The sequence below is a fragment of the Syngnathus typhle genome, linkage group LG3 (genome assembly GCF_033458585.1).
Source record: "Syngnathus typhle isolate RoL2023-S1 ecotype Sweden linkage group LG3, RoL_Styp_1.0, whole genome shotgun sequence".
Taxonomy (NCBI): domain Eukaryota; kingdom Metazoa; phylum Chordata; class Actinopteri; order Syngnathiformes; family Syngnathidae; genus Syngnathus; species Syngnathus typhle.
The window spans coordinates 634424-659894 of NC_083740.1; the positions used below are offsets into that span (position 1 = coordinate 634424).

Here is a 25471-nt window from a genome sequence, read left to right on the forward strand (position 1 = left end):
TGTGTGTGTGATTTTTAAAAATGTTGTTGTCGACATTATCTAGATGGAGCTCTAACGCTATCATGCGTGAATTTCTATCTCATTTAAAAGTAAGTCAACAATCTGTATAGCTTTTTTTTTTTAATGAGGTGCGTGCAGAGATTTTGCAGTTCTAACTCTTGCCATGCGATGGCGGTACTGGCCAAAAATAAAAGGCCGTCTCGCAATCCCGAAGTGCCATTTATTGTTTTGTTTTGCTTTTGCCTCGTTTGAAATTGAAAATCTCGCGATGCGGCAGGAAAATGATGAATGAATACGAGTAATGTGTCATTTAAATGTGACGAAAAATTTGGAAAATATCAAACTTGACTCAGCTGATGCCTCATTAAGGAGCTATCGGAAGTTATAGACTTCAAACTACTGTCCCAATTATTGTAATAAAACATGAGTGGAGTGATATAAAACCCTGATTAATTCTTTCCAACCGCTTATTCAAAAATGATCAAGTTGTTGTCACCGCAATGTGAAAACATCCGTCTGCTGTCACTCGGAAAGCCAGCATCCGGAGCTGTACCTGAACGCAACCTGCCCACTTCCAACATGGCGGCCCAACGGAGGAATTTGAAGCAGAGTGTAAGTGTAAACTTTGTGCTTCCTCCACGTCTTTGGCGAATAAAGGTCGAATGTTAACGCCTCGTATGTATTGTAAAATACTTCACATACTCTGCTTGATCGGTGTTATTTGTTCTTTTGTACACTTCCGGGTGTTTTGATGTAGTTCCGCGACACAAGCTTGCGCTAGCTAGCTATGTGGCTAATATACAAGCACTCCTACCAGGTGATAAAAAACATTCCAAACTGTTTTCTAATACTTTGGGTAAAGGGTAAATGTCAAGCTACAATGCTCGTGATTCGTTACATTGAAGAAAACTGAGAAGATGAGGAGGTCAATAAAAGTTTTTGGTGCCTTAATTCGGCTGCACAGAGAGGGTCCGACTAGGAGCAGTTGTCAATGTGATGCTGCCCTTTTTCTCGTAGCATCAGAGTTGGACCGACGACCTTCCTCTGTGCCAGCTCTGCGGCGTTGGCACTGCACCCAACTGCGAGTACGGCCCCGATGGCAAAGGCACGCAGAGCCACCCCAATGAGGACACGCATCTCCGTTTCAGGTGAGATGATTGCAATTGTTCTTCAAACAGCAAGCCCGAGTGATCCAACTTGATCTTGCGCTCTTCTTTCCAGGAGCGAGGACGGCTGCTCCCTGTACGCCGTCTTCAACGGCTACGACGGCAGCCGAGTGGCCAGCTTTGCGTCGCAGTGTCTTACGGCCGAACTCCTGCTGGAGCAACTCAGCGCCGACCACAAGGAAAGCGACGTGCGCAGGATTCTCACGCAGGTTGGTTCTGTACCGCCTACAAGGAAGGATGGAAGGGTAGGGAAGGCAAGGCAAGGCAAGTCTCGCAGTAAAAAAATCAATTCTTCAATCAGTCCTCAATCAATAAAAGAATTATTTCAAGCTTTAAACAGAATCGATTCCACCGAGACGGCAATCGTTGACGGGCCGCTTTGGTCTGTCGTCGTGACAACGCGTGTGGTTGATGTGGTTTGTGCAGGCATTCGAAGCGGTGGAGAAAAGCTACCTGCACACCATCGACGACGCTTTGGCAGAGAAAGCTAACCTGTCCGGCTACATGCTACCACATAGCGAGGTGTGTAGCGAAATGACGAAAGTGGACGGAAAATCTCTCTAAACTGGAAAAAAAACTTTTTGGAGCGAAACCCAAAACTGAAAATGCATAAAAAAGAAAACTAACTGAAACGACCTGTTGCATTTATATTGAAATAAATCTAATTTGTATTTTCATTCAAATAAAAACAAAAATGTCTCAAAATTGGAAAAAAAACAAAAAAACATCTAAAAACGAATCAAAAAATGAACTGAATCAAAAAGCAGCCTCTAACAAAAATGAACTAGAATGAAAAAGTGAACGATTTGATATGACCCTGACGGACATTCCGAGAAAGTATTGCTGAACTCTTTTTCTTTTGTGGGGGGGGGGGGCCTTGACAGAAGGTGCAGGAGCGCTTGAAGGAGTTGGAGCAGGAAGTGTCGGGAGGCGCCATGGCCATTGTGGCGCTCATCCTTAACAACAAACTCTACATCGCCAACGTCGGTATGAATTTGACTTTCTCTCCAGCAGGTGGCACACTTGAGCAGGACATCCTCCACTCATCCATTTCGAAAAGAATCAAAAGTCGGCAGTTGAAGTAGCTCACACGTTTGGTGCTATTGTGAGGATTTTCTTTTTTTTTTTTGGTCGAGCTCAGTACTGCCCCGTATGTTGTGGCACAAAGCGGTACTACACCAAAGGGGAAACTGCCGCCCGCCATTTAGTTACACTGAAATGTGCCCGTCTGATTTGACTTTGAAATCAAAAGAGCCAAGTGAGTCTTTGGCAAATTCCGATATTTTTGTGTGTGCGCGCGCAATGATCAACAATTGACTTGACGTTTCTCAGGTACCAACCGAGCTCTGCTGTGCAAAACCACCAGCGACGGCCAGAACCAGTTCTTTCAGCTGGGCCGACCTCACAGCACCGCTAACGACGACGAGCTGCAGAGACTGGCCGCGCTGGGTGAGCTCAAGCTTTTGTCTCCCCGCCATTGGTTTCCGGTAACGTTTCTCCCGTCCGCCCTCGTTCCAGGTTTGGATTCGGCCCGCGTGAGGCAGGCGGGTCAGATCGCCGGCCAGAACAGCACCAGGAGGCTTGGAGACTACCGGGTCAAAATCAACTACAGTGATATCGACCTGCTCAGGTACGCTGGACATGGCGGATTTTTTTCAATCGTTCCAAAATTGCGCATTTGCTTCAGCGCGGCCAAGACGAGGCCCATTGTAGCCGAGCCGGAGATCCACGCTAGCCAGTCGCTGGATAGCGTCACGGGCTTCCTGCTGCTCATGTCGGAAGGACTCATCGACGCCCTGGAGTGCGCGCACGGGCCCGAGCTCGTCAACAAGGTAGCCGCCGCCGACCAAAGAAAAAGTGGCGCCCTTGAGGTCAGACGTCGGCTCGCCAAAGTGTTTGAGCGCCAAACGACCCGCACGCACTCTTAGGAAATCGTGGCCATGGTGGCGGCCGAGCTGGCGCAGCAGAGCACCCTGGAGGCGGCGGCCCAGTCGGTGGTGGACCGCGTCAAACGGCTGCACCACGACGTCTACACGTCGGGCCGCCAGAGGGCCACCTTCTGCTCCCGCCACGAGGACATGACCCTGCTCATCCGCACGCTCAACTACCCGCTGGCGGACGGCGCCGCCCAGACGCCCACGCAAGGTGCCTAGGCTCAACTTGAGAAAATGAAAAAAACGTGCTCTGAACGGCCCCTGTTTGTTGCCGCCAGGCGGGCGCATCTACCCGGTGTCGGTGCCCTACTCCAACAGCCAGAGCACCAGCAAAACCAGTGTCACCCTCTCGCTGGTCATGCCCTCGCAGAGCACCCTGACTAACGGGACCAACACCGGCTCCACCTTGGAGGAGGGAACCCCCACGCCCGGGTAAGGACAAACCATTCGTTGCCGTCGTTTTGATCCAACTCCATTGAAAAGGCACCGCCATTTGATTGATCCAAAAATCATTGCCAGTAGCCAGAGCCCCACGGCCACGCTGCAGTCCACCAACACGCAGACGCAGAGCTCCAGCTCCAGCTCGGGGGACGGCAGCCTGTTCCGCCAGCGGGGCAGCCAGGCGGCGCAGCCCGACGAGACGGGACGCGTGCCGCCCTACGTGGACTTCACGCAGTTCTACCGCCTGTGGGGCGGCGGCGAACACGGCGAGGGGCAGATGGCTCAGGGCGTCCCGGGACCTCAGTGAGGCCGGCCGGCGTGGCCGCCATTCGCACTGTAAAACGGCCAGGAAGCCTCGGCCGCTTGGAATTTTGCTGCCCGTCTTTGGATTCCGACACGGATCGCTCCAAACGGTTTGTGCTCGCCGCCATCTTCAAGTGACTTCAAGGGACGGACGGACGGACGGACGGACGGACTCGGACTCGCTCCAAGCCTTCCGGAAGGATAAAGGTGTCGCTATCAAAAGAAGAAACTTGGACTTTAGTACGAAATCAATGCTCACGTTTGATTGGCACCATTTCAACATAGGCATTATTTGTTGCCAATATTTTCACATGCTCATGGAAATGACTTTGTCCTCCCAAAATTGGACCCCCCACCCACCCCTTGAAAAACAGACAATGGCTGTGATACACAAGAACTTCAAAAAGATCCAACAATTAATTTTTTTTTTGCCAACATCGAGAAGACATTTTTGGCTGGCAAGTACGTCCGAAGGTATTTGTGAGTACGTTCAAATAAACGTTGCTTTGGACCGGTCCTGACCCCGCAGCTCGTATGCCTGACAAATCGATTGTCTCTTGCAATGTATGTACCTGATATTGTGACCAGAGGGAGGAGGGTATGTCTCATTTAAATGGTTTGCAAATGAGATGACCTGGACTTGTTTTTACATTTGAATGTATGTATGCTCAATGTACTTTTTTTTGTATTATGATTCTATAATAAAGAGATATGTATATCACACCCGTTGAGCCAATTTTGCTATGTAATTGACATTTTAGGTTCCATTTTGTTTCTTTCTCAAGTCAATTCAGCCCTTAAAAATGGTTTGTTAGCGGCATAAGATTTGGTTGCCGTGTCTACAGGTCGACCCACCCAAAAAATAATACCAATAAGTCACTTAGGGAAAAAACGGCTGCTGTTTTGCGGCCATTTTAGACTCAATTTGGCCATTTTCTTTCCTTCAAAGATGTACTCGAGTGCAGGATCTCGTGACGGCATGATTTCAAGTGTCAGCTATTCTTGCTGTACTGTTTCCTGTTTTCTAGCGGCGGGCGGGCGGTCGCAGGCAGGAAGCGAAAAGGGCGGCGGGGGTGGCGGAGCGTTTCCAGAAAGATAAAGTTGGCCGAGCTGGCCGTTTGAAACGCAATCAGCGACATCCAACACGTCCTGATCATTTGATCCACGAAACAAAAATCCTGATCTTACTCCGTAAAGTAACTTGAAACCAGTACGACTGACTTGTTCAGCAACTTGAAACCAGTATGACTGACTTGTTCAGCAATGCCATTAGGAAGGAAATAAAATAACTATAAATAATAAATAAATAACAGCAACATTAGCAGCGCCTCTCATCAGCAGCCAAAGGGCTGCCGTCGGACTGGAAGGCCACGCGTGTTGCTAATTGCTCCGTTTAGACGCAATTGCTGTTTTCTTTCCACCCGGGCCATAACCCAATTCTTGAAAAGTGCCTTTCGCTTGCCTAATTGGCACTGGATGAGGAAATGGAAAGATGTTGAAAACGGCCCCGGGGATTGGAGAGACGAGGTCAAGTCGCAGTTACGCCACTCGGTCGGATTGGATTGGCCGCTTCCAAGTCTGATTGCGCTCGTTAATTGCAATTACGATTCCCTGGCGAGTGTCGAGGCGGGACAAAGCTGCCTGGCCTGGAAATTTGCTCCGATTGCTGACAAATTCAAAGCGTGGGGATGCAAATGCAAAAACAAAAAGTGTGTGTGTATATATATATATATATATATATATATATATTTATATATATATGCCGTGCTACATTTTGACAGACAAAAATAAAAAGAACATCAAATTTGCATATATATATATATATATATATATATATGCCGGGCAAAATTTTGCCAGACAAAAAAAAAAACCCATCAAATTTGCAAGTGGGCACACGTTTTGTTTTGTTTTCCAACTTGGGCAACAATTGCAAGATTTCACTTGATTGGTCTCAAAGGATTTTGGAGTCGTTTGCAAGTTGGAAGGTTTTGTCGCTAGTCTTGTTTTAACCTGCACCGGCTTTATCACTTTGAACTTTTTGCGGCCAAATAACCGATGAGTCGGCAAACATTGGATCCATTTCAGCTCGTCGCCTGGCAGGCCGAGACACGTTTGGATGGCACCGTTCTTCCTTGATTTCTTTCGCTTGATCATATCATTGCATTTTTTTTGCCTCGCCAGCCATTTTCCACTGTGACAATTCCAAACATGACTTTTGCACCCTCGCTAGATAGACAGGTGTGTAATATCTGCAATTGGCCACAAGCTCCTATTAGGGCGTGCCCGAGAGTGCAAACACACACACGCATGCTACCCTTTCCGTCTTTACCAGCACAGTTGATCCGAGTCTTCTGGGAGCAACATCAAGCCGAGGCGGTGAGGCGAGGCGAGGCCTTGAGCCCAAGACGAGGCGGGTGCTCACAGAGGTAAACATTTTGGACTATTTTGCGCATGTGAAGGACACAGCGTGTCAAACATCTGTTGTTGTGATGAGGTTGAGAAGTAAAGCCAAATGATGAGGTGTGTTGTTTTGGCGCAGGGGTGCGCAACCTGCGGCCCGTGGGCCATCCATATGCGCAAGTCCCAAAAATAGTCTTGTAAACAGAGAAAATAAATCTTCTGCCAAAACACGCTTGAACTTGAAAAAAACTGGTTTTGTAACAACGAGTAGAATGAATGCTTCCATCCATCACTCTTTATTAGACACGCCCATCACTTAGATCGACCAAAACATCAAATAAAACCAATACATAATTGAGAGCAGAAGTCAACAGGAAGACCAAAGCGGCTTCAGACCATCCTCCTCCTCTCAAAATCAGGATATGGTGTCAAACAGTAGCTAGAGCAAAACCGAATAAACCGCCCTACTTGGCTAATAAATGACTCGCTTGCAGACTTCCGAGGAGCCTAGAAAAACTGGCTCGGTGGGCTCGGTGCGTACGCGTCACGTTTTTGAGTTCGTCTTTTCTTTGCTCGTATCGTGGTGAGGTCAAAGGTAGGGTTGTGAAAATGGCCGCATTATTGCCGGGCCATAAAGTTTTCCCGGCAACAAATGTCTGCTAAACATTAGCGAGCCCGCGGGTCAAACGTGTCACACGCTTGGCATGTTTCCGAGACCCGCCACTCGCTTTGGACACCTTCTTTGCCTTTTGACGTGCTTTGGTGAGTTTTGACAGCGCCTTCTTTCAGTTGTCCCAAAATAATGCTTCTTTTTTTTTTTTTTGAATGCAATGTAGGATTATTTCAAAGTCAATAATGCAATTGCATGTATGAGAGCAACTTGGTCGTTCCCAGGGAAACCAGCAGTGTATAATATTGGCTTACAAATACACACATGTACAGTAACCTCAAAAAAATACAAGAGAAAAATATACAAAAATATTCAGATGGAAGTATGACAAACGAGCTCCAAAATTCATTGGTCAAAATTGCAAAATGTGCAACAAAAAATTGTGAATTATTTCTTGCAAATACCCGAACATAATCAAATGTAATATACTGTCTGTATGTATATAGGGCAGTACTGGGCCTTCTCCTTCGGTGCCTCCAGGGTCACACACTCCACACCACTGGAGGTAAAAAAAAATCCCAAAATAGCACTGGGCTACTCATATTCCCATCATGTGTGGGATAAGGAAAGGAGGGGGTCTTTCCGATGATCACATGCTGTTGAGGTGTTGACCTGGGCTGGAAGGGAAGTCTTTGGGGGGGGGAGCTATGGATGCTGTGTCATATATGGGTGACCTATATTGTCCCAAATGCAAAATATCAAAGTCAAAAAGATTTTGCATTTGGGACAATATAGGTCACCCACTCACCCACCTCGCCATCATCAGCATGTTGAGGTGGGGGCGTGGAAGGGATGGAGGCAGGCAGGCAGGGAGGGGGTCCTTCCAGATTTGACTGCTCCGCTCCTGATCACACAACATTCATTGCCTCCTCCGAGCCAACCCCCTTCTCCTATTTCTGCCCCCCACCTTCCGCCTGTGGTTGGCCCCCCTGCATGCACCCTTCCGTGCAGCCCCCTCCTCTCCCCTCCTCCGCCCTCCCCTCCATCGCTTATCCGCGGCAGCGTGACGGGGGAGGCGGAGCTCCCCTCTCGCTGAGCTGCCGCCCGCCTTCGCTGCCTTCACCGCCGCCGCCGCCGCCGCCGCCGCCTTCGCTCGCCCTCCTTCCAACCTGCAGCGAAGATGATCCGTCGCCGCTGAAGAGCAAGACGAGCAAGGACTATTTTTGGGGGTTCTTTGCACGGCGGGGAAGAAAACGCACAGGCCGGGAAGGCGGAGGACCGGGAAACACGCACCCAAATCGGCCCGAGAGGACGGCGGACATCGGCGGTTGACACCCCCACGAAGGCGCCCCCCCCTCCCCTCTCCTCCCCTCCCACCACCACCGCGTCCCCCCTCATCCCTTCCATCCTCGCGAATTCGGAAAGAAGGGATTACAGTTGCCGCCGCCGCCGCCGCCATCGGCGATCCCCCTCCCGGATTTGCAGCGTTCCTCCCCGGTCGGCCGGCCGGCCGGCCTCAGCAGGGTCCTCCCTCCCTCCCTCCCAGCCAGCCGGGGATGCGGCGCCTTGTGCGGGATAGAGTCGGACGAGCAACCGGGCTCTCATCCGCAGTGGACCCATGAAAGACATCTGCACAGCACGAGCACAGATGGGTAAGAGGAGATGACGCGTGCAGCGTGTGCCTGTGCACGAGCCGGTGCGCGTGCGTGCGTGCGTGTGATGTTGCTGCTGCTGCTGCTGCTGCTGCTGCTGCTGCTGCTGCTGCTGCTGCTGCTGGATGAGTTGTCTTGATCTTAACAAGAGGCACAGATGGCCTCCATGCACTGCTTTGCCGTACATAATGGGGGAAGGAGGGAGGGGCTGGCTGTCGAAGGTCTTCATAGCACGCTTTGTTTTCATCTTTAGGCCAACATCCTTCCAACACATTGAGACAGTGCAGGAGCAATCGGCAAAACAAAAAGATCGGAGGTGTTGGACTACACGGCCCCGAAGTAAACTATTTTTTTCTTAACGTAACACATTTATCATCTCACCCATGCCCCGAAGATAGATGGACTTTCCAAAAAGGCCAAGCAGCCAGCCAGGCAGCCCTCACTTTCCGTAAAAAGCAGGATTGCAGAGGAGTTGATGTTTTCTGCTGCAATATTCTCTTTCTTGACAGAGGCTAGTTTTTGCGACAAGGATTGTAAAATAAACAGAAAGTGTCCACCGAATGTGTGCACCAATGGCAAAAGACGCTAAGCTAAGGCAGCTAATGGCTTCCCATCACATCCTGCTTCCTGGCAGCTCCACACCAGGAAGCTGGCTGCGCTTACGCTGGTCCTGGAGGGAATCAAAAGATAGGGCTTTCCACTTTTTGGAATGTTTTCCCAAGTGGATTTGGCTTTGGCTCACGCAAGCACATTTTGACGACGCCGTGTGCGTTGCTCCATCTCCTTCCTGTTGTTTTGCCCTCCCGCTGACCCCCGAGCGCTCAGCCGGAGCGTCCAAACAGCGGGGCCCGTCACGGCGCAGCCTTCAGGAAGCGGCCTTTAAGAAGTGTCATTGTCGTCGTCGAGGCCTCGCTGATAACATTCGTCTTCAATGGACGTATTATTGCGAGGAGCAACCAGCCGCATCATTGGCTGATTTAATGAGGTAGTCGCCTGAGACGTTCAGGTCCCGGAAGACAGATACAAGTCCGACTAGACAAGACTATGTTTGTTTGGGAAATGGGAGTAAAAATTTGGCTTGGCTTGGTGTTTTGAGAATCCAGGCCTTAAAGCAACATGAGATTTGGCTGGCAAAAAGTCTCAGGAGGCTTGAGATTGCATTGAGACTTCTTTTTGGCTCCCTGGAGTTTGAAGAAAACAAAATAATCATAAAAATCCAGCTTCATTTGGCACCATGGAATTTGGTGTGTGGTGAAAAAAAGGCTCAAGAAGCCCCGTCTGAATAGAAGTAGGTTGAAAATGGCTCTTCTCTTGTTTACTTCCTGTTTGGATTCCATTGGGATCCCAGTTTGACAACTTTATTTACACTAAATTGAAACTGCTGGTTTCGACAAAAGTGCCATTTTGGACTGGACATTCTGGTTTACTTAGTTGACGCAATAGACAACGACGGCACTAAAAAGAAAAGTGGCTGGCAATTGTTTTTGGTTGCTCGTTTGAACGACAACAAACTTTGGGCAAAATGGTGGAAAAGTGGCGGCAAAGTCGAAGCGGGTGCAAAGAGGCCTCCTTTGCCAAACGGAGGAAAAAGGGAAATTCTCTTCTTCCTTTTGGCTCACTTCCTGTTTTGCATCCCGTTTAGGCAGCCTGTTGGGGAAGTCCTTTTTTGTTTTGCTTCTTGTAACAGAACAGCACGCTTTTGGCCACTCATTCACACCAACATGCGCTCAGTGGACGCCCCCCCCAAAAAATAAACACCCTGTGCGCACCACCGCTCTTTGTCAAGGTCATGTTGTCGTCTGATGGGAAGCCAGCCATCCCGCCTGATCCCTTCTGCCCCCATTGGCCTCCTCCTTCTTCTTCTTCTTTCTCACAGCGCCCCCCCATGGTCACCCCTATCTAAATAAGCCAGGCGTCGCCCCCACCCCTCACTCCTGTCAGACAGTTTGCCCCAGTTTAAGCGCGGCCAAAATAGAAAAGCGCCCTCCTTGACGGCGTCTCCTCCGCCATGTCCTCGCTCACCCGACGCTGATATTCAGCGGCAGTGTCGCTTTACAGTGGATGAAAAATGCCAGGCTCAGAATCTATCTATCTATCTATGTATCTAGCTATCTAGCTAGCTATCTATCTATCTATCTAGCTATCTAGCTAGCTAGCTGACTAGCTGAAAAGATCGCTAGCTAGCTGAAAAGATCGCTAGCTAGCTGAAAAGATCGCTAGCTAGCTGAAAAGATCGCTGAAAAGATCGCTAGCTAGCTGAAAAGATCGCTGAAAAGATCGCTAGCTAGCTGAAAAGATCGCTGAAAAGATCGCTAGCTAGCTGAAAAGATCGCTGAAAAGATCGCTAGCTAGCTGAAAAGATCGCTGAAAAGATCGCTGAAAAGATCGCTAGCTAGCTGAAAAGATCGCTGAAAAGATCGCTGAAAAGATCGCTAGCTAGCTGAAAAGATCGCTGAAAAGATCGCTGAAAAGATCGCTAGCTAGCTGAAAAGATCGCTGAAAAGATCGCTAGCTAGCTGAAAAGATCGCTGAAAAGATCGCTAGCTAGCTGAAAAGATCGCTGAAAAGATCGCTAGCTAGCTGAAAAGATCGCTGAAAAGATCGCTAGCTAGCTGAAAAGATCGCTAGCTAGCTGAAAAGATCGCTAGCTAGCTGAAAAGATCGCTAGCTAGCTGAAAAGATCGCTAGCTAGCTGAAAAGATCGCTAGCTAGCTGAAAAGATCGCTAGCTAGCTGAAAAGATCGCTAGCTAGCTGAAAAGATCGCTAGCTAGCTGAAAAGATCGCTAGCTAGCTGAAAAGATCGCTAGCTAGCTGAAAAGATCGCTAGCTGTCTATCTAGCTAGCTCAAAGATAGCTAGCTCGATCGCTCGATTGGCGACTCATTGCAGTACTTTTTGAAGTTTCTTTCTGTTTCACCAAATCTTGCTCGTATTCTTCCACACAATATGCTGTGAGGTTGTCGCTTTTCGCTCCTTTGTGCAGTTTTCACCAATAAATGTGCCGTCGTTGTAAACTTGAAGGTCACCTACATATCCACAGCTAATTGATAGCTACTAGCTCATTGGATCACAAATGATCCCGCAGGAAGTGGAGGCCAAGACGGGTTGAAGCCCCGAGCCACGCTGAGCGAATCAATAAGCGGCAGCAATTGTGCTGATTGTTTGATCGACGCTGACAACGTTTGCCATTTAGAGCCATCGATTGTTTGGCGGGCAGCGCAGGGCAAGTCTGTTTGGCATATTTGTCCAAACATATTGGGTGGGGGCCCCGAGCTTCTCATCCTGCCAAACGCGCAAAGCAATGGAGATCTTTAAGTCAAATATGCCAATATGATCTTCGGCACACAAAAGCATTGAGCAAAGTCCATTCCTCCCAAATTAGAAGCATGTGCTGGACATTTTTCAATGATGCGGGAACATATGGCCAGCAAGGCCCACACGTCTGGTTCTGTTATATCGCAAACATTCCAGGAATTCGGACCCTTTGGGCTCTGATTCTTTGCGGAGATTACCATCAATAAATAGCTGGCCTCGCTCGGCCTGGCTGTTGTGCTGGAAGGGGACGCCCGTCTGCCCGTCTGCCCGCATGCCCGTCTGCCCGTCTGCCCGCCCCGACGCTTTTAGGCCTGCCTGCATGGCTGCCGTCCGTTCAATTCAGGTCCTGAAGACTTTGGTAGGAATGTTTGCCAGGCGTAGAGCCACCCCAAAAAATCTCCGTCATGCCAGCCAGAGTGTCAGGTGTCAGTACCATCAGACATTAAAGCACCCGCTGGAAGGAAGAAGAGAAGATAACCAGGATAGGTTTACTCGTGTTCCAATCTCCATCAATTCCGAGTCCACGTCCGCCCTCTTGTGAATGTTTTGGTTGCCCTGGTTACAGAGGCGTTGCTAGACTAAAGGGAGATTGTGGTTGCAGCAACGCTGATTAGCTGAGGAATGTGGTGTGGTGCCTTTAATTGTAATTGAATTGATTGTCAACAGTCAGAAACACACCTCATCGGGCAGGCGTGGTTTGTACGGGTGTGGTTGTCGCCTCGGAAGATTTGCCCTAAGGCAATTGCAGTCCTTTTGCTTTTTTTTTCCTCCTTCTTTTAGTCTTTTTTTTCTTTTCTTATAAACGGGTTTGTTTGTTTTCTTACAGTCCCTTTGCGTTTTTGTTCTCTCCAAGACTCTTTTACAGTCCTGCGTTTGGTTTGCTAGTGTGGATTTGAATTTTCAGTCTGCCCCCAAAGTCAATTTACAATGGGAACGTGAAATTTGTTTGACGTGCCTATCGTGCATTGACCCACCAGAAAAGTGGGGGGCTCACTTCATCGTCACGGTGCCTCCAAAATGCCTTTATCAAGGATTACATGTGTGTGTCCGTGTGTGTGTGTGTGTGTGTGTGTCAGGGATGCAGGAGTGATTCAGCACTATTGGGCCAAATGTCAAGTGAATGGGCGCCATTGTATTTCTGACTGCGCTATCTTGGAGACTGCTTGGCTAGCCAACACACACACACACACACACACACACACACACACACACACACGGAAAGTTTGCTTCTGCCTCACTATCAAATATCCCCCAGCAAAATAAAAACGATACGTAGAAGATCACAGCGTGTTTTGTGAGGCGATTGGTTTGAAGCAGGAAGTTTCATGTTGGCGTGTCGCAAACGTGTTGCATCACTAACCGTCTTTTTCATTTGCTACAACGTTGGAGGCTCGTGACTAGGTGTTTTGATTCCGTTTTTTTCCTTGAAGGCAGCATCTGACTTCATTGGATGGATGGATGGATGGATGGATGGATGGATGGATGGATGGATGGATGGATTGGGAGGGTTAGATAGGCCTCAGCAGAGAACTTCACAGAACTCTTATAAATGTGTTGAATGACCAGGCCAAGGCTTGACCTCAGGCACGCACACACACACACACACACACACACACAGACACACACACACACACACACACAATGAGGGCCACTGTACTGGAATCAACAGCAGTCTTGTTCCTCTGTTTCACTCGCACACACACACACACACACAGCAAAGGAAACATGTCAACACAGGAACCAGACATGATCTCCACCATGTTGGAAAAGGATCTTGTCTCTCGGTGAATTATTTGTCACTCTGTATCATTCGACGTTGCCAAAGTGACTTGTGGTCAAGTTTTCACGAGCGGCCCTCCAGAATTGTTTGAGCGTCAAAGCTCCATGTTGACTGCGCTTTCTTTCCACCAAAGAGACATTGGTGCCCTCTAATAGGTCATGTGACGCCACCGTTTCCCACGCTCCTCCAACGTCCGTTTAGATGACACAAGTTGGCTCGTAAAATAGTTGGCGTAGTCAATCCTGGAACGTGCCAGAAGACTTTCTTTCTTTCTTTTTTTTTAGGGTTAGAGTGGGGCGTTCCGTGAAGGCGTCGACCTCGGCGGCGGGCGCCCCGTGATGCCACTTGGCATGGAACTCGTGACCAAAGCGGGAGACAATTGTGGCGCAATGTGTCAGTCAGCGACAAGTGAGCAATTTTTGGATCAACTGATGCTCAAAAGAAGATCTTCAACCTTGACGCTTTTCCATCCAAATGTGACTCATTATGCAAACGAGTGCAGAATGACGGACAGCAGATGTTCATTTGCATGTTTCGATCCCGACTCCTCGTCCGCGTCGCTCGTTTGCGTGCTTGGACTCAGCACCGTCTATCGTTTCTTTTCGTTCCTTTTTTGTTTGAATGAAGACATTGTTTGACACGCCTTTGTGCTGGGCGCGGTCACCGGGCCCACGGAAGCCCTTTTGCGCGGGCCTCGGATTCCAAACACATCACAGAATCAAGTGAACAATGCTCCGTTTGGCTTCTTTTGCTTTTTTCTCTGCTCGTGTGGCACACACGCATTCATTTAGAACTTTATTGTGGAGTTGTCAGGTTGGAAAAGCACTGCATCACTCGTCACTGCACAATTCTGCTGACATGGCTCGCTTAAGAGTGTGTGTGCGTGTGTGTGTGTGTGTGTGTGTGTGTGTGTGTGTGTAATATATTATACCTAAATATATAATATATAATGTTCAATATATTGTATTTGCTTCTGCCAAGTGCGTGACATCTGTGTTGCATCCCATTAGTACAGTGCAAAGGTACAAATTGAAGGTTTTATTTTGGGCTTGCAACTAAGGATTCTTTTAATGATGGCCAAACTTCCTGATTAGATGAGGAAAAAAAGGTCAGAGGTCAATTGAACAATTTCAAACTACTTGTCTTCTAAAAAGATGAAAAAAATGAGCAAAATCAAAATAAAGGCTAGTAAATGATGTGTATTTCTTTCTTTTCTTTTCTCGTTGGACTAAAATGTTGACCCACGGTGCGGCGCTGGGTGGGTCTAGCTGGCTGGCTGGGGGCCTTTGCCACTATTTTGTCCAATTTGAGTGACTGCTTGTTGTTGTTTTTCTTGGGTCAGGATGAAAATGCGGCGGCACAGGGTGTTCTTGCTGTGCACGGTGGGCCTGTGCGTCATCTCCTTCCTGCACTACTACAAGGCCCTCCACTATGTGTCCCTCCTGCGCGAGCTCTCGGCGCCGTATCCCAACATCAAGTCCATCGTGGTGGCCGGATTCTTCTGGCAGGAGAAGGGACCCGCAACGGGCACGCCGCTCAGCCCCGCTTCTCCCGAGGAGGCGCCCCCGCTGCCGGTCCTCCGTCCGTCGCTCCCCAAAACCAGAGCTTCGGCCGAGGGGGACCGCCGGGTCGCGGCCGGGGCGGAAGGGACCGGCGCGGTGGTCAGCGCGGGACTGGAGATGAGGCTCGGGGAGGTGCCGGCGCCTCCTCACCCATGGGAGAAACCGGACGAGAACCCGAGGGGGGACCTTCCGAGTCTGGTACGAGCAGCGGCAGCGAGGTTGCCGGGGAAACTAAGCCGCAGCGGTATCACTTTCTTTTTTTTTTTTCTTTCCATCCGGCAGCAACAGGAAAACGGCCTTCCCCGACGGCATCCCACCCACCTGAGCGGCGACCCGGCCCGCCCGACGGCGTTCCTCAAAACCGGGCCGCCCTCGGACTCGTCGGAATCCATGGGCGACCTGCACACCCGCACTTACCGGCTGCGAGACGACAAGACGCCGTACTTTGCCCGAACCCGAGCCGGGGCGCTCTGCTTCCGACAGGGCACTGAGGTGGTCGGACCCAAAGCGGGCGGCGGCGGCGGGGCGGCCGCCCTCCCCGGCGGGGCCGCCGGCACGGGCCATCGCAAACCTCTGCAGCTCCAGCAGCGGGCCTCGGCGCCGCCCAAGGCCAAGACCCGGGCCACGCGGGGCGGGCGGCGGCTGGTGAAGTGCGTGTGCCGGCCCGGCTGGCACGGCCCCTACTGCGGCGTGCCCACCATGGTGTACCACTCCAACCTGCCCACCAAGGAGCGTCTGACGCCCCGAGAGTTGCCCCGCCGCGTCATCAACGCCATCAACGTCAACCACGAGTTCGACCTGCTGCACGTTCGCTTTCACGAGCTGGCGCAGGCCGTCGACCTCTTCCTCGTGTGCGAGTCCAACTTCACCGCCTACGGCGAGAGAAGACCTCTCAGGTGAGCGAGCGCACCTCCTCGAGGAATATCAGTGGAGTTCCACATTTGAGGTGACGACATGAAAACCTTTTGTTTGTTTTTGCGCGGCAGTTTCCTGCGTCTGCTCCTGAACGGCACCTTCGACTACGTGCGCCACAAGATCCTGTACGTGTTCCTGGACCATTTCCCCGAGGGCGGGCGAATGGACGGCTGGATCGCCGACGACTACCTGCGCACGTTCCTGACGCGCAACGGCATGTCGCGGGTGGAGGGCGGCCGGCCGGACGACGTCTTTGTCATCAACGACGCCGACGAGATCCCGGCGCGCGAGGGCCTCCTCTTCCTCAAGCTGTTTGACGGCTGGACCGAGCCCTTCGCCATCCACATGCGCAAGGTGAGGGCGGCGCCGGCCGCTTTGGCGCCGGCCGATTGAGCGCCGGCCGCTTTGCAACGGCACCCGAGTCGAGCGCAGTGTGGCTGTGTGTGCCCAGTCGCTGTACGGCTTCTTCTGGAAGCAGCTGGGCTCCCTGGAGGTGGTGTCGGGCTGCACCACGGGCATGCTGCACGCCGTCTACGAGGGCGACGGCATCAAGCTGCGCCGGCGCGAGTACTACACCATGGCGGCCTTCCGCAAGTACGAGAACGACACGGGCCACATCCTGGTCCAGTGGTCCCTGGGCAGCCCCTTCCACTTTGCCGGCTGGCACTGCTCCTGGTGCTTCCCCCCCGAGGGCATCCTCTTCAAGCTGGTGTCGGCCCAGAACGGCGACTTCCCGCGCTGGGGTGACTACGAGGACAAGCGCGACCTGGGCTACATCCGCCAGCTGATCCGGACCGGCGGCTGGTTCGACGGCTCCCTGCAGGATTACCCGCCCGTGGACCCCAAGGAGCACATGTACGCACCCAAGTACATGCTGGACCACTACCAGCGATACCGCTACCTCCTGGAGAACCCTTACGCCCAACGACGCTGACCCGAGCGGGACCGGCCTGGGAACCGGACCGGACCGGACGCGACCACTGGATTTACGCAAGCCCCTCCACTCTTTCTTGTCGTCACGTTTGGAGACTTCCTCTTCACACGCACGCACACATGCACCTTCCTGCGTGTGTGTGAGCGAGACGGACTACTCGTGTGTGTGTGTGTTTGGACCAACGAGCCATCATCCGTCCTCAGTCTGTTCAAAGGAGGTTTTTGCTGTGATTTGATTGCGCCCACATGTGGATCGCAAGTGTGTGTGTGTATGGGGGAGTGTGTGTGTACTAATCCGTTGTGAGTTAGCAGTGTGCGTGTGTGTGTGTGCGCTTTTGTATGTTAAAGAGAGGTTTTGCTGTGGTTTTGCCCCCCCACCCCTTCATGAGAATTGCAGGTGTGTGTGTGTGTGTGTGTGTGTGTGTGTGCCAATCATAAGTGAGTGTTGAGCAGGCCAAAAGAACCTTTGACTCCTCCTCGGAAACAAATCGTACGTCCCGAGAAGATGAGCGAGTGGCCACTTCCGTGTGCGTGTTTTGTCGATCTCAAATAATGTTCAACTTGTATTTGGTGTGACGATGGCGACGGAAAAGGACGGCGGCGCCCATGTTGACTGCGGAAGGACACTTGCTCGCTACCATGGCGACGGAAAACAGGCCAAGACGGTGGTTGCTAGGGTAACATGCTTAATTACCATAGTGACAGAAGACAGGAAAGCGGTTACCATGGTGACCAAAAACAGGGCCGCTGATTTTAATCCGTATCGTTCAGTATTTGTAAAGAAAGTAAAAGTGCTTTGGTTGCCATGGAAACACTGCAATCACGGCAATAAAACAGAGCTGAGAGGCTTTGGGGCGCGCAAGCGGCAATCAAGCTTCAACATCTGGGCGTTAATGCAGCACGCGTGGCGATGACCCCCGTGACCCCCGTCGCCGCGGCAACCGTCCTCACCACAAATTCCCAGCGTGCCGATGGCGTGATGTCATCGAGTTGGCCTTCAGCTTCGGAGCTAATGTTGACATCAACAAGAGCTTTAGTTTCATGGGAATGAGTTATTTTTCAACAAATCAAGATTAGATTTTTACATTAAAATGATGAGGTTGTATAAAGCAATCCAAAATGAATAACTCTGTCCATAAAACTTTTCAACACAAAACACCAAACTTTGCGGATGTTCTTTGGCTCTTCCCTTGACCCTTTTTATTTGGGCTACCGAACCTGAAATCAAGGAGTCGGCTCATATTTAACGAGATTTTTTTTTTTTTTTATGCGTGTGTGCCTGCAATTCTCATGTGCTATTTCTCCAGTTCACCTTAAAACAATCATATCCTGGGTTTCCCTGGCAACCGGCCGGCGGAAGTAGGAGAACGACGGGGAGGGACGGGAGGAATCATCGATTATTTTTGCACTTTTTCTGTCTTGTTTCGATGAAATGTGCGTGTGTGTCTTTCTATTTAAATTGTGTTGAAATGGCATCTACTTGGCAGCTTGATATTTAATAAGTGGTTTGAGGCGTGCGTGCGTGCGAGCGAGCGAGTGTGCGTGTGTCAGCCTGCTGTTGGAATAGACGTCCACTCACTCACTCACTCACTCATTCACTCACTCACTCACTCACTCACTCACTCAGTCACGCGTCTCTTACCTCCTCCAAGGCCATCAAATAACCAATCACTGAGGCTTTTCTTTTCGGCATGGTTTTCCCGCATCGCTCGCCGTTTTGCGATTGGCCGTTTTCTGATGCATTTAGCGGCGTGAATGCACCTTATTGATTTGTGTGAACATTGGGTCATTAACAGGGTTGTTGTGTTATCTTGATGCTATTTTTTTGTTGTTGTTGTTGTTGGGAAATGTGTGAAGATGTGTTCTTTTTCCCATCTTTTTGTACTAAGAAAAACGTGTTGAAGCCAAAGCGTGGTAGCATCGACAGCACGCACGCACGCGCGCAACACACATTAGCCCCTTTTGCACAATTTGTTCGAGCGCCGGTCAAGTCAACTTCTCACTGTGCGTGTTGACCCCAAATAGGTCATAGTTGACCTGCAAAATTTGGTTTCCCTTCCCGCTGTATGTGTAAAAGGTAGCGAGTGACACGAAATGTCCACTTGTGAACTTCCCGCCTTCCACTAACGGTATCAAATCAAATTTGCGACTGCGTGCAGGCAAATATTTGGCGGAAGCTCGCGGCTGTCACTTTGCAGGCTCTCCGTCGAAAGCCCGTGTGGGCAGCGTTAGCCGTAAGAGCCGAGCCACATCCATTTTCACTCGCTTTTGTGTGAAAGGGGCTAGCGTTTGTCACCGGCCAATAAAAAGATCCAAATACTGACAGCTTTATTTTGAAAGCACGTGTGAAATTTTGGGGGGGGACTCATTGCAACTTTTCTACCCCCTCCGTACGTCCCTGCACTGACTGTTCAAGCTCACATAGTTTTATTTTTTATATCTTTTTTTTGTCTTGTTGATTTCAGTGGAGTGAGTACTTGTGTGTATGCGTATGTGTGCGGTCCGGTGGCTCGGTGTTCCAAGAGGAAGACCCCCACAGACCAAAAAAAAGGGCCTGGGGGGTGAGATACTTTCAAACAAAATAATAAAAGACTATCGGGGGGTGATGGGGAAAAAGGAAAGGGAAAAAAAAAGAACATTTGTAAGTGAACTCGAGTGGTGTTTACTCAAATGACGTATGTATGTTAATCATCAACAACCACAAAAGTTCTATGGCAAAGATATAATAAATTAATTTCGAAATTTCAACCATGTTCTGATGATGTGTGAAAGCTTTAGTGACATGAGATTTTTCCGACGCTTTCCTATCTAATAATGATCATTTTTAGCGGGGTAGTCAATGCTATTTGGTGCATGTCAATATGAAAAGCGTTCCATCTCTCTGATAATAATAATAATTATAATATTGATGGAACTGCATCCCCAAATTTCATCTAATGTTAAAAATGCATTCCAGTCGTCCACAAAAATGCAGTAAATGTCGTACTGGTGGTTTCCTGCACCTCCTAGCGGTGAAAGAGTGAAAAGAAAAAGGCTTTTTGAGGAGGCCATGCCGCTTTGACGTAGCTGTAATGCTCAAAGGTGACCGCATAAAGTCGCTGGCGTGTCAAAATATGAGACCACGTGCTCAAACGTATCGTGACGCCATTGCGGAAAGTTTCAACCTTATCCGTCAAGATACCGTGGTCTGGGGAAAAAAAGAAAGATGAATATTTAAAATGGAAAGTTACAAGATCGATGTGTTTTTTCAATATGGGTACGATTTTTTTAAATACGACATCATGGCGAGAGAGAGAGAGAGAGAGAAGAGTAAACCGTGATCTTCTACTTGCGATTGACGCCAACGATCGGTGGTGCTGACTATTTTCTAATACGTGGTTTGCGTGTCAGAATCAATCAAAAGTCATCTGTGAATTGTTCACACGCATGGACTTTTGGAAGTGGATCTAGAATTTTACATATTGTAAAGTTGTATAATGAAATAAAAAATCTCCATGCAGTGCGCGTTGTTTACTTATTGTAGAAATATAGTGATTGAAAAGAGGGAATTATTTACATCTGTCATACTAATGTTGACGTTTGTAGTGACCTATATTTCCAAGTGTGCGCTTCTCGTAAAACGCGTGCAACCAATCAAAAGACAGGAACGGCATAGGTACGCGTGTTTTGTTTTACAGCACCGCCCGGTATTGTGAATAAAGGCAGCTTTGACCAGGAAGACAAATTGCCGCCTTTCACGCGCGCTGCAATACTTTAACTCAAACGTGTCTTTGGCGGAAGGACACGCTTGGTAGTGCTTCGGTGCTATATAATTTGCCGCGGCACCGCTTACGCCCAACATTCTATTCCTCGTTGTGTACTAGTACGTGAGCGTTTGAAGAGTCTCCGTTGGCAGCGATCAACCATCAACATGGCAGTTTAAAGGCGGGTGGCGGCAATCTGCGCAGCGGCATCAAACGGGCAGGGCATCGGCGAAGTGCACTGGCGATTTTTGGCAAAATGGCGTAAGTATACCTTATCTTTCCTCCATTTTGGCTGTTTGAAAGCAGAACAGGAAAAGATACTTCGAGTCATCTTGTTTAAGACAATCAGAAATGGTGTTTAAATTTGTTGCGACGTGAGTTTGCTTGTGTTCGTGGACAATATCGACTGAAGGGAGTCAGGCGCTGGACGAGCCAAGTTTGCGCCCCAACCCGCTGCGTTTGGCTTGCTTGCTCAACTGTCAAACATGTCGGACAACCGAATTTGACAGTCATTCGTCCAAGTCGACGCTGGGTTTTGTTTGTGTACATGGAATAGGTGACAACGTGGCGTGGACAAAATGGCGTCAAGTAGTCAAGCCCACTTGGCGGACTACTTGACAGGAAAATGGCGGGGCCCGCTTTCTCGGAGGGGGCGTGGTCACCGGCCTCGACATGACCAAATTAGGAAATGTACTCCGATGGAACCAGGGCTGGCCGAAACGTCACGTGACGCCACATTGGATAACGATTGGCTAAAATTAGACTCAACAGTTGACTTTAGTATGACGTGAAAGCGACACGAAACTTCCCCCATTTTTAACGTCAGTTTTTTTTTTAAATGAGCAAAATAGTCAATTGGATTGTCAAAGCAGCAACATTCATGCACGCATTTGTGATTTGACATTTTACCCCCAATAAATTCTTTCATTTGAACACGTTTAAAAATCAATGAAATGAACTTTTCTTGTACACTTTTACCACAAAGGCAATTCTCGTGAATAATGATGTATTTGCGGCAAGCTGCGATTGGTCCTTGAGCATCAAGTATTTCTGATGCTGCTAGTTGACAACGAAGTTGAAGGTTCCATTCTCCTTCCCGCCCCGTGAAATGGACATTTGCCGTTTTGCCCGCAGGTCTCTCTTGGCAATTCCCGTCAGCTTTGCTGCAGTCGACAGCAGTACCGAACGTCTCGACTTGCGAACGTCCCCGCACTCTACCGTAGCCGTCTTACAGCTGACCACGCGTCGCCGCAGCCATGATGCTCGCATTGGAGGCCGTGGAGGCCCTGTGCTCAGGTGAGTGGATGCCACCCAACAAATGTGGAATTGGAGGTCAACATCCCTACATGGGAGTAGTCACGGTTTCACAATCCAAGCCACATGTCGTCCAAGTCAGACGAAACAATGACTTTTGGATTGTTCCCTCTTTGGCCGTCATTGAAATACGACCGAACAGTTTGTCGTGACAATAAATGGCTCACTAAACCCGTCAACGTGGCTTTTGTTAACTGCCGAATGGGCTCCGCAGGGCCCTCTTTTCTGATGGCTGACCATATGGGGCCCCTTCTGGACCAAGATGATGAGGAAGCGCTTTCACCCTCCTCCTCCTCGCTCGGGGGCGAGGTCCCGGGTTCGCCCCCCCTCTCGCTGTCCCTGTCTCCGTACCACACCTTGCTGTCGCCCCCCTCCCCCTCCTTCCTGGAAGACAAGGCGGGATCCGACGTGACCTCTCTGCCATGGCTGGCCGCCGGCGACCTGCTCCATGCCCACGTGGGAGCCGAGCACGCCCAAGGTGAGCTTGCGCCCGTATCATCTCTTGCTTGCTGAGAAATAAGGTTTATTATAATGCAGTCGGGTTTTAACATGCAAGGGAGCAATAGAGATTGTTTGGCAGTTTACAGGTATTTAATTGAGTCCAATACAAATGTATCTGAAAAGACGTGTAAAAAAAAAAGAATGAAAATCTAAATTGTGTAGAAAGTGATTTTCTGAAAGTATTCGTAATAACCTAAAAAAAAAAAATGAAAGGCATTACATTTTCTGAGGTGTTAAATATGGGTTTTGTTTTAAGATATGAACACGACATAAATTGTCATCGAAACATCATTCAATATCCAGGGGGGAAAATTCTGATTGGTTTAAAAGAAAAGGTTATTACTGTCAAAGGAGTGGCACGAAACTAATCTGGTTGTGGAGTGCAGAAACTGTCTCAAACATTTGGCTCGCAAATTAACAAAGCGGCACGAGTGCCATTGGGCGGGCGTGGCAGAATTGGTCTGCTGGGACCGGCCGGCCAAGCCGGTTTTTGCTGGCTCCCTCGCCGACAACCTTTCAAAATATACTAGACGTGAGTGGCCACCGCAAAGGGAGGGGGGAATGCCACTCCGTGACTTCCTGGCAACCGATTGATGTCATTTTCCACTTGGGCCAACCCATGAAATGGCGCTGCTAATTGTCACATGCGGCACAAAGTCACAAGTCCGACCATGAGCAACGTGCGGTCTAATGTGGGCGGAGCCTCGCTCAGGATTCAGGAGGACGTCTCAACCAAATGGCATGGTTTCATCTGACCAAAAGTCAGCTATCTTAATGCCAATGAATAATGTAAAAATGCCTCAAGGGCATGATCCATAAATTCGGAACCTTGCGAGCACGAGAGGGAACCTAATCGAAACGTTGACCTGTCGTCCGCAGACGACGCCTTTGCCGGCATGGACTGGATGTCGGAGAAGATCGACCTGAGCGACTTGGACCTGGAGTCGCTCATCGGCTCTTGCTCCTCGGACGAGCCCCCCGCATCGCCCGAGGACCTCGTGGCGTCCCTCCGCTCCCACGTGGATCTAGACCTGGAGCCCTTCCATGTGGCCCCGGGGCCTGAAAGTGATGGGCAGCCGGAGCTGCCCGCTGTCCCCCCCGAGGTGGTCATGGAGTCGGAGCCACCCGCTGTCTTCGCCGAGGTGGTCATGGAGTCGGAGCCACCCGCTGTCCCCGCCGAGGTGGTCATGAAATCGGAGCCTTGCTCCCCAGGCCCGCCTCGCTCCCCGGGATTCTCCGAGAGCGACGCAAAGTCGCCCCTCCCGCAGGAGGTCTTCATCAAAACGGCATCGCCGCCGTCCAGCGACTGCGACAGCGACTCCGGCATCGAGTCTTCCGCCGGCTCCCCCCGCGCCAAACCCTACGACAGATCCGAGCCCCCTTCCGGTTCCTCCTCACCGTCCCCGAAAGCCAAAGTCAAGTCGGCGTCCGGCGCTCCCAAGGTGGTGGAGAAGAAGCTGAAGAAGATGGAGCAGAACAAAACGGCGGCCACGCGCTACCGCCAGAAAAAACGCGTGGAGCAAGAAGAGCTCAACGTGGAGCGCGAGGCCCTGGAGAGCAGGAACCGAGAGCTGGCCGAGCGTGCCGACGCCATCAGCCGAGAGATCCAGTACCTCAAGGACCTGATGGAGGAGGTCCGCAAACACCACCGCGGAAAGACCAGCGCGGCGACCAAATAGGAAGACCACCAGAGAGTCTCTACGAGCCGGTCCGCTGTTGGATCTCCAAACACAGACAGCAGTAAAGAAAAAAAATTCTGCTTTCATGTGTAGTTTCAACAGTTGGATTCCAAAAAGTTCGGCCCAAGGCTCAAAGCCCATCCCATCCATCCATCCATCCATCGCTCGACGTTTAAGCATAGCTACGATTGGCTGCTTTTCCATTCATTGGATTCAAAAGGGCTTTTGGATAGCCACCCAGCCACCCACCTGGCGTTGTTGAATCATCCAGCATCGCTAATTAACATTATAATCCCAGACAGCCACAAATTCCCCTTAGCAACCTTCTTCTAGTCCAGATAAGGGCCTCTAGTGGATTTCAGTTTTCTTAAGGCTTGCCTGCTTACACAAAAGTGTGCACTGTCCGACGCAATTTAGGTAGCCGGCGCTCGATCTTTTCATTTTGATTTAATGCAATGCGTTGACGTCCCGGCTAGTTGCTGCGCTCTTTTCTTGCCTTGTACAAATGCTCTGTTGCGTTTTTTTTTTTCTTCAAATAAACTTTCTCTGTCGCGACTGTTTTCTAATAAACTTTACTTCAGTTAAGTCTCAAGCCATGTCTCGCTGGTGTTCATTTAACATGTTTTTCCATCTTTATCAGTTTACATGGGATTATTATTTTTTTGTAGTTTGGTCTTGCAATTGGCAATGTATTTTTTTTGAAACGCTATAACTAATACAAAACGTATTAAAAGCAAAGCATTTAAAAATAACTTTGAGTGGTCATGTGCTCCCAATTGCAGAGCGCCTGACTTGCACACGCAAGCTAGCTTCACGAGCTCAAGGCCTCGTGTCCTACTTGAGGGCCCAAGTTATCATTTAATGCAAGTCCGTCCGTCCGTCCGCAATCCCTCCTGCTCCTCAGATGACATTCCACATAGATTTGCAGCCTGTTTGGCCCTGCAATCATTTAGATTCTTTCCCAGTGTTCTAGTTTTTTTTCTTTTTCACAAGTCATGGGTCCTATTTTTCGCTCAATCATCTGAAAACGTGTGTTGGAATAACTTGCTGCGGCAGAGATTGCGTACACCACCCCCTTGTGGTCAAATCCAGCTACTACACTAAATTTTCTCCTTGGCTGGATTTCAAACTTGCAGAATTTCCAGTTCTATGTAATCTCTGGTGCTGGTGTGGCTGCTCACCCATCAAGTAACCAGTGAAAAAGTTATTTCATATTTTGCATC

General features: G+C 49.8%; 3 protein-coding genes across 14 annotated transcripts; all 3 read left to right on the top strand.

Annotated features, from left to right (window-relative positions):
* The first annotated feature begins 514 nt into the window (after positions 1-514).
* tab1 (TGF-beta activated kinase 1/MAP3K7 binding protein 1) lies at positions 515-4567 on the top strand. 4 transcript variants are annotated; one of them, XM_061275010.1, is made up of 12 exons: positions 515-612; positions 1018-1148; positions 1222-1375; positions 1593-1688; positions 2051-2153; positions 2308-2424; positions 2499-2615; positions 2685-2796; positions 2854-2998; positions 3095-3311; positions 3379-3532; positions 3620-4567. In XM_061275010.1, exons 1-12 carry the CDS (start codon positions 580-582, stop codon positions 3846-3848), a joined length of 1608 nt encoding a protein of 535 aa, XP_061130994.1. In that variant the 5' UTR covers positions 515-579; the 3' UTR covers positions 3849-4567. The 4 variants fall into 4 exon arrangements, with proteins under 4 accessions (XP_061130994.1, XP_061130995.1, XP_061130996.1 ...); XM_061275011.1 differs by having other exon boundaries at positions 3623-4567; XM_061275012.1 differs by lacking the exon at positions 2308-2424 and having other exon boundaries at positions 516-612.
* Positions 4568-5899: 1332 nt separating this feature from the next.
* mgat3b (beta-1,4-mannosyl-glycoprotein 4-beta-N-acetylglucosaminyltransferase b) lies at positions 5900-19759 on the top strand. Of its 9 annotated transcripts, XM_061275194.1 has the most exons (8): positions 5900-6082; positions 6177-6270; positions 7361-7419; positions 8760-8845; positions 14944-15361; positions 15446-16059; positions 16150-16432; positions 16530-19759. In XM_061275194.1, the coding sequence occupies exons 5-8, from the start codon at positions 14945-14947 to the stop codon at positions 17010-17012; spliced, it is 1797 nt and encodes a 598-aa protein (XP_061131178.1). In that variant the 5' UTR covers positions 5900-6082; positions 6177-6270; positions 7361-7419; positions 8760-8845; position 14944; the 3' UTR covers positions 17013-19759. The 9 variants fall into 9 exon arrangements, with proteins under 9 accessions (XP_061131178.1, XP_061131180.1, XP_061131177.1 ...); XM_061275196.1 differs by lacking the exon at positions 8760-8845; XM_061275193.1 differs by lacking the exons at positions 7361-7419; positions 8760-8845 and having other exon boundaries at positions 5903-6082.
* Positions 19760-20835: 1076 nt separating this feature from the next.
* atf4a (activating transcription factor 4a) lies at positions 20836-24840 on the top strand. The gene is made up of 4 exons (XM_061275203.1): positions 20836-21015; positions 21889-22050; positions 22283-22546; positions 23449-24840. The coding sequence occupies exons 2-4, from the start codon at positions 22011-22013 to the stop codon at positions 24246-24248; spliced, it is 1104 nt and encodes a 367-aa protein (XP_061131187.1). The 5' UTR covers positions 20836-21015; positions 21889-22010; the 3' UTR covers positions 24249-24840.
* Positions 24841-25471: the final 631 nt, after the last annotated feature.

Coding starts and splice junctions, on each gene's coding strand:
- mgat3b (XM_061275191.1), top strand. CDS start 6,152: ATGCTACCCTTTCCGTCTTTACCAGCACAGTTGATCCGAGTCTTCTGG. Junction 15,362..15,445: donor GGGGGGACCTTCCGAGTCTG/GTACGAGCAGCG, acceptor TCCATCCGGCAG/CAACAGGAAAACGGCCTTCC. Junction 16,433..16,529: donor TCGCCATCCACATGCGCAAG/GTGAGGGCGGCG, acceptor GTGTGTGCCCAG/TCGCTGTACGGCTTCTTCTG.
- atf4a (XM_061275203.1), top strand. CDS start 22,011: ATGATGCTCGCATTGGAGGCCGTGGAGGCCCTGTGCTCAG. Junction 22,051..22,282: donor CGTGGAGGCCCTGTGCTCAG/GTGAGTGGATGC, acceptor TGGGCTCCGCAG/GGCCCTCTTTTCTGATGGCT. Junction 22,547..23,448: donor GGGAGCCGAGCACGCCCAAG/GTGAGCTTGCGC, acceptor TGTCGTCCGCAG/ACGACGCCTTTGCCGGCATG.
- tab1 (XM_061275010.1), top strand. CDS start 580: ATGGCGGCCCAACGGAGGAATTTGAAGCAGAGT. Junction 1,376..1,592: donor TGCGCAGGATTCTCACGCAG/GTTGGTTCTGTA, acceptor TGGTTTGTGCAG/GCATTCGAAGCGGTGGAGAA. Junction 3,533..3,619: donor GAGGGAACCCCCACGCCCGG/GTAAGGACAAAC, acceptor AATCATTGCCAG/TAGCCAGAGCCCCACGGCCA.